This window comes from Arachis ipaensis, chromosome B09 (assembly GCF_000816755.2).
Source record: "Arachis ipaensis cultivar K30076 chromosome B09, Araip1.1, whole genome shotgun sequence".
Lineage (NCBI taxonomy): Eukaryota > Viridiplantae > Streptophyta > Magnoliopsida > Fabales > Fabaceae > Arachis > Arachis ipaensis.
Window position 1 is genome coordinate 50,740,677 of NC_029793.2, and position 6,472 is coordinate 50,747,148.

A 6,472-nucleotide genomic window follows, 5' to 3' on the forward strand; every position below is an offset into this window, starting at 1 on the left:
GACACTATGCTCGTGGCACACCATGCAACCTTACGATCTCCTTGATGTACAATCTCGCCAACTCCTCCATTGAACAATTCACTCGAATAGGCAGAAAATGAGCGGATTTGGTTAAGCGATCCACGATCACCCAAACCGCATCAAATCCTGACCTAGTCCTCAGTAATCCGGTCACAAAATCCATAGCAATTCCTTCCCACTTCCAGTGAGGAATCTCAATTGGCTGTAGCATTCTCGACGGTTTCTGATGCTCTATCTTCACTTTCTGACACGTCAGGCACTTGGATACCACTGTAGCTACATCACCTTTCATCCCAAGCCACTAGAACATATTCTTTAAATCATAGTACATCTTTGTACTTCCGGGATGAATGGAAAATTCACTGTTATGAGCTTCCAACAATAAGTCTTGCCTCAAACTCCTGACATCCGGTATACAAATCCTCTCCTTATATCTCTACAATCATTCATCATCTTTGGTGAATTCTCCAAGCCTCTTCTCACCAACTGGTTGAAATAATTGCTGAATGTTTTGCTCATCTTGCTGAGCCCTTTGAATCTCCGTCTTAAACGTACTTGAAATTTGCAACTGATTCAAACAAGCTTTTCCGGCAACTTCACCAATATCTAGCTTAAGATCCACAAACTTATCCACTAACTCTTCCTCCTTGATTCTCATCCATGCTATGGTTAAGGACTTCCAACTTAATGCATCCACCACCACGTTCGCCTTTCCTGGGTGATAACTCAGTTCAAAATCATAATTCTTTAACAATTCCATCCACCTCCTCTGATACATATTGAGCTCTTTCTAATCAAAGATGTACTTGAGATTCTTATGATCAGAGAAGATGCTAAACCTCACTCCATACAAGTGGTGTCTCCAAATCTTCAATGCAAACACAATCGCCGCTAATTCCAAATCATGAGTTGGGTAATTTACCTCATGTGGTCTTAGCTGACGCGATGCGTAAGCCTCCACATTCCGGTGTTGCATCAACACGCAACCTAAACCCTTCAAAGAAGCATCATAGTATACTTCAAACGGTTCATGCGGTTCCAGTAAAATCAAAACAGGTGCTGAAGTTAACTTCTGCTTCAAAGTTTGAAAACTATCTTCACACTCTAAAGTCCACACAAAAGGCACTTCCTTCCTTGTCAACTTAGTCATCGGTAGTACAATCCGGGAAAATACTTCAATGCATCTCCGGTAATATCCGGCTAAGCCCAAGAAACTTCGGACTTCCGTCACCGTTGTTGGTCTTTCCCATTCCATCACCGCTTCTACCTTAGAAGGATCCACTGCTATTCCTCCTTTGCTCACCACGTGACCTAGGAATTTCACTTCCTCCTTTCAGAACTCGCACTTGGATAACTTAGCATACAACTTTCGCTCCTTTAAGATTTGCAATACAATTCTCAAGTGTTCCTCATGTTCATTTGTCGTCTTAGAATAAACTAAGATGTCGTCTATGAAAACCACGACGAATTTGTCCAAAAAGGAACAAAATACTCTGTTCATGTAATCCATGAAAACAGCAGGTGCATTCGTTAACCCAAAGGACATAACCGCAAACTCGTAGTGTCTATAGCGCGTCCTAAACGCAGTTTTAGGGATATCATCCTCCTTCACCCTTATCTGATGGTAACCGGATCTCAAATCGATCTTGGAAAACACTCCAAATCCTTGCAATTAATCCATCAAGTCATCTATCCTTGGCAGCGGGTACTTGTTCTTCACAGTCACTTTGTTCAACTGTCGGTAATCTACACACAGTCGCATTCCTCCATCCTTCTTCTTTACCAATAAAACTGGCGCTCCCCATGGTGTTACACTCAGTCGAATGAACCTCTTGTTCAGAAGCTCTTCCAACTGAGTCTTTAATTCAGCCAGCTCTATCAGAGCCATTCAATACGGTGCAATCGACACTGGTCCGGCTACCGGCACCAATTCAATCACAAATTCAATCTCCATTTGAGGTAGGAACTCTGGGATATCTTTTGGGAACACCTCCGGAATGTCTCTAACTACTGGAATTTGATCTAGTTCCTAATTATCACCTAATGTATTCGTAGCCAACAGAATATAACCCTGACACTCTTTTCTACTACAGTGCACCATTACCGAGTTCATGTAGTAACCCTCAGCTATCACTGCTCCCTTTTCTCCTTCCGGCATAAACTGAATTGACCGCTCAAAGCAATCCAACAAAACTCGGTTCTTCGACAAAACCCTTCAAAGAAGCATCATAGTATACTTCAAACGGTTCATGCGGTTCCAGTAAAATCAAAACAGGTGCTGAAGTTAACTTCTGCTTCAAAGTTTGAAAACTATCTTCACACTCTAAAGTCCACACAAAAGGCACTTCCTTCCTTGTCAACTTAGTCATCGGTAGTACAATCCGGGAAAATACTTCAATGCATCTCCGGTAATATCCGGCTAAGCCCAAGAAACTTCGGACTTCCGTCACCGTTGTTGGTCTTTCCCATTCCATCACCGCTTCTACCTTAGAAGGATCCACTGCTATTCCTCCTTTGCTCACCACGTGACCTAGGAATTTCACTTCCTCCTTTCAGAACTCGCACTTGGATAACTTAGCATACAACTTTCGCTCCTTTAAGATTTGCAATACAATTCTCAAGTGTTCCTCATGTTCATTTGTCGTCTTAGAATAAACTAAGATGTCGTCTATGAAAACCACCACGAATTTGTCCAAAAAGGGATGAAATACTCTATTCATGTAATCCATGAACACAGCAGGTGCATTCGTCAACCCAAAGGACATCACCACAAACTCGTAGTGTCTATAGCGCGTCCTAAACGCAGTTTTAGGGATATCATCCTCCTTCACCCTTATCTGATGGTAACCGGATCTCAAATCGATCTTGGAAAACACTCCAAATCCTTGCAATTAATCCATCAAGTCATCTATCCTTGGCAGCGGGTACTTGTTCTTCACAGTCACTTTGTTCAACTGTCGGTAATCTACACACAGTCGCATTCCTCCATCCTTCTTCTTTACCAATAAAACTGGCGCTCCCCATGGTGTTACACTCAGTCGAATGAACCTCTTGTTCAGAAGCTCTTCCAACTGAGTCTTTAATTCAGCCAGCTCTATCAGAGCCATTCAATACGGTGCAATCGACACTGGTCCGGCTACCGGCACCAATTCAATCACAAATTCAATCTCCCTTTGAGGTGGGAACTCAGGGATATCTTCCGGGAATACCTCCGAAAAGTCTCTAACTACCGAAATTTGATCCAAGTTCTGGGCATCACCCAACGCATTAACAGTTAACAAGATATAACCCTGACACTCTTCCCCACTACAGTGCACCATCACAGAGTTCAGGTAGTAGCCCTCAGCTATCACCGCTCCCTTTTCTCCTTCCGACATAAACTGAATTGACCGTTCAAAGCAATCCAACAAAACTCGATTCTTTGATAACCAATCAAATCCCAATATCATCTCCAATCCAACCATTGGTAAATAGAAAAAATCATGCACGAAGTCTCTACCCTCAAGCTTGAAACATATTTGTCTCCACCCTGACCTAGTCATAACCGTCTGATGCGGAGTATGTACATGCAGATAAAATGCTAACTCTGACACTTTCAAGCCTAGTTCATCAACTTTAGCAAACGAAATAAACGAATGCGAAGTCCCAGTATCATACAATGCAACTAAGATTTTATCACCAATTAGACATATACCTCTCATCAACGGATCTGCTTTAGAAGCATCCTTGGCGTTCACGGCAAAAACTCGACCTTGATGCTGACTCTGGCCCGCATTCAGGTTCCTCCCATGAGTGCGATCCCTCGTAATGTGGCCAGGCAACCCACAGTTGAAGCACCCACCTAAACCAATCTTGCAAGAGTCATATGGATGATAACGTCCACAACGCACACAAGTTAATTCCAGAGAAATCTTACTCTGGTTTCCTCTTCCTTTAGCATACTGAAACTGATTCTGAGTCTTCTTTCTAAATCCTCCTTGTGCTTGAGGTGGATATCCTCCTCTCTTGAAACTCTGATCTCTCGGATGAAAATACTTGCCACGCCCTTTAATAGTATTCCCTCCATGAGTGTCCTTGGACGCAGCTACTGTCTTTGCATACTCTTCAACCACCCTCGCCTTGTTCACCAAATAAAAAAAGTACTAATCTCCATTGGAGCCACTACAGTCATAATGTTGTCCTTCAACCCCCTCTGATACTTGATACATTTCCAGCTTTCATAGGTCTCCGGGGCACCCTGACACACCCTGGAAAACCTACAAAGCTCCTCAAACTTGCTTGTGTAGTCTGCCAAAGATAAGGAACCTTGCTTCACCTGCATAAGATTTCATCTCCTTTGCTTCCCATGCAGACTCAGGAAAATACTTCCTATAGAAGGCCGTTTGGAACACATACCAAGGAACATCAGCGTTCTGAAGCTGTAGCAAGCGGCACTCAGCTTGCCACCAGTGCTGGGCCTCTCTGCAAGCTGATAAGCCGCAAATTCTACATACTGATTATTCGAAACGTGCTGTGCTTGCAACGCACGTTCCATGGCCTGGAACTAGTTATCTACTTCTGTAGGGTTGGTTGATCTCCGAAAAATTGGCGGATGAACCTTGAGAAAAGTCGGCAAGGTCATCGGAGCACATCCCGTGTTATCTCCATTTCCCTCAACATTCTCATTCGCATTTTCTTTCCCATTCCCATTTCAGTTTTTGGCCTGTTAGCCTAACCTCTGCATAGCTTGCAGAGTCGCAGCAGCATTAGTGATGAACGGATAATTTATCCCATTTTTGGCATTGTTTTTACATAATTTTTAGTATGTTTTAGCTACTTTTTATTATATTTTTATTAGTTTTTATGCAAAAATTACATTTCTAGACTTTACTATGAGTTTGTGTGTTTTCTGTAATTTCAAGTATTTTTTGGCTGAAATTGTGGGACCTGAGCAAAAATCTGATTCAGAGGCTGAGCAAGGACTGCAGATGCTGTTGGATTCTGACCCTCCTGTACTCGAAGTGGATTTTCTGGAGCTACAGAAGTCCACTTGGCACGCTCTCAATTGCTTTGGAAAGTAGACATTTTGGGCTTTCTAGCAATATATAATAGTCCATACTTTGCCCGAGATTTGATGGCCCAAACTGGCGTTAAACTCCAGCCAGAGACCCTTTTCTGGTGTAAAACGCCAGAACTGGCACACTTCTTGGCGTTAAACGCCCATTTTGGCACCAGGGTGGCGTTTAACTCCAATTTGAGGCATATGCACGTGGAAGCTTGAAAGCTCAGCCCAAACACTCACCAAGTGGACCCCGGAAGTGGAATTCTGCACTATCTACACCTAGTTACTCATTTTCTGTAAACCTAAGTTATTAGTTTAGTATAAAAACTACTTTTTGAGATTTGTTTGGTATCTCATGACATTTTACATTTCATATTGTATCTTCTACAGCATGAGCCTCTAAACCCCATAGGTGGGGGTGAGGAGCTCTGCTGTGTTTCAATGGATTAATGCAATTGCTATTGTTTTCTATTCAATCACGCTTGATTCTGTTCTAAGATACTCACTCGTACTTCAATCTGGAGAAGATGATGATCTGTGACACTCATCATCATTCTCACATTTATGAATGCGTGCTTGACAACCACTCCCGTTCTACCTGAGTTCAACGTAGTCATTGGGCGACAGCTTGAGTGCGTATCTCTTGGGTCTCTGATCCACGGACCGAGTCCGTGAGATTAGAACCTTCGTGGTAGAGGCTAGAACCAATTGGCAGCATTCTTGAGATCCGAAAAGTCTAAACCTTGTTTGTGGTATTCCGAGTAGGATCTGGAACGGGATGACTGTGACATGCTTCAAACTCACGAATTTTGGGCGCAGTGACAGTGTGCAAAAGGATAGAGAGATCCTATTCCGACACTAGTGAGAACCGACAGATGATTAGCTGTGCGGTAGCTGTACCTGGTATTTTTCATCCGAGACGAGAGATCCGACAGTTGATTAGTCGTACAGAAATCGTACCTGGTATTTTTCATCCGAGAGGACGGATGGTAGCCATTGACAACAGTGATCCACCAATATACAGCTTGCCATTGAAGGAAGCCATGCGTGTTTGGAGAAGAAGACAGTAGGAAAGCAGAGATTCAGACAATAGAGCATCTTCGGAACCTCAACCTGTTCCTCATTACTGAATCACAAGTATCATTTATTTCATGTTATTTACTTTTCATAAACAAAATCAATTATATCTATTGAATCTCCTGACTAAGAATTACAAGATAACCATAGTTTGCTTCAAGCCGACAATCTCCATGGGATCGACCCTTACTCACGTATGGTATTACTTGGACGACCAAGTGCACTTGCTGGTTAGTTGTGCGGAGTTGTGAAAAGAGTGATCACAATTCCGTGCACCAAGTTTTTGGCGCCGTTGCCAGGAATTGTTCGAGTTTGGACAACTGACGGTTCATC

At 42.9% G+C, this 6,472-nt stretch overlaps 1 protein-coding gene across 1 annotated transcript; it reads right to left on the bottom strand.

Annotated features, from left to right (window-relative positions):
- Positions 3,129 to 4,555, bottom strand: LOC110266846. The gene is made up of 3 exons (XM_021111883.1): positions 4,417 to 4,555; positions 4,187 to 4,308; positions 3,129 to 4,139 (listed from the first exon to the last, which is right to left on the bottom strand). The coding sequence occupies exons 1-3, from the start codon at positions 4,553 to 4,555 to the stop codon at positions 3,129 to 3,131; spliced, it is 1,272 nt and encodes a 423-aa protein (XP_020967542.1).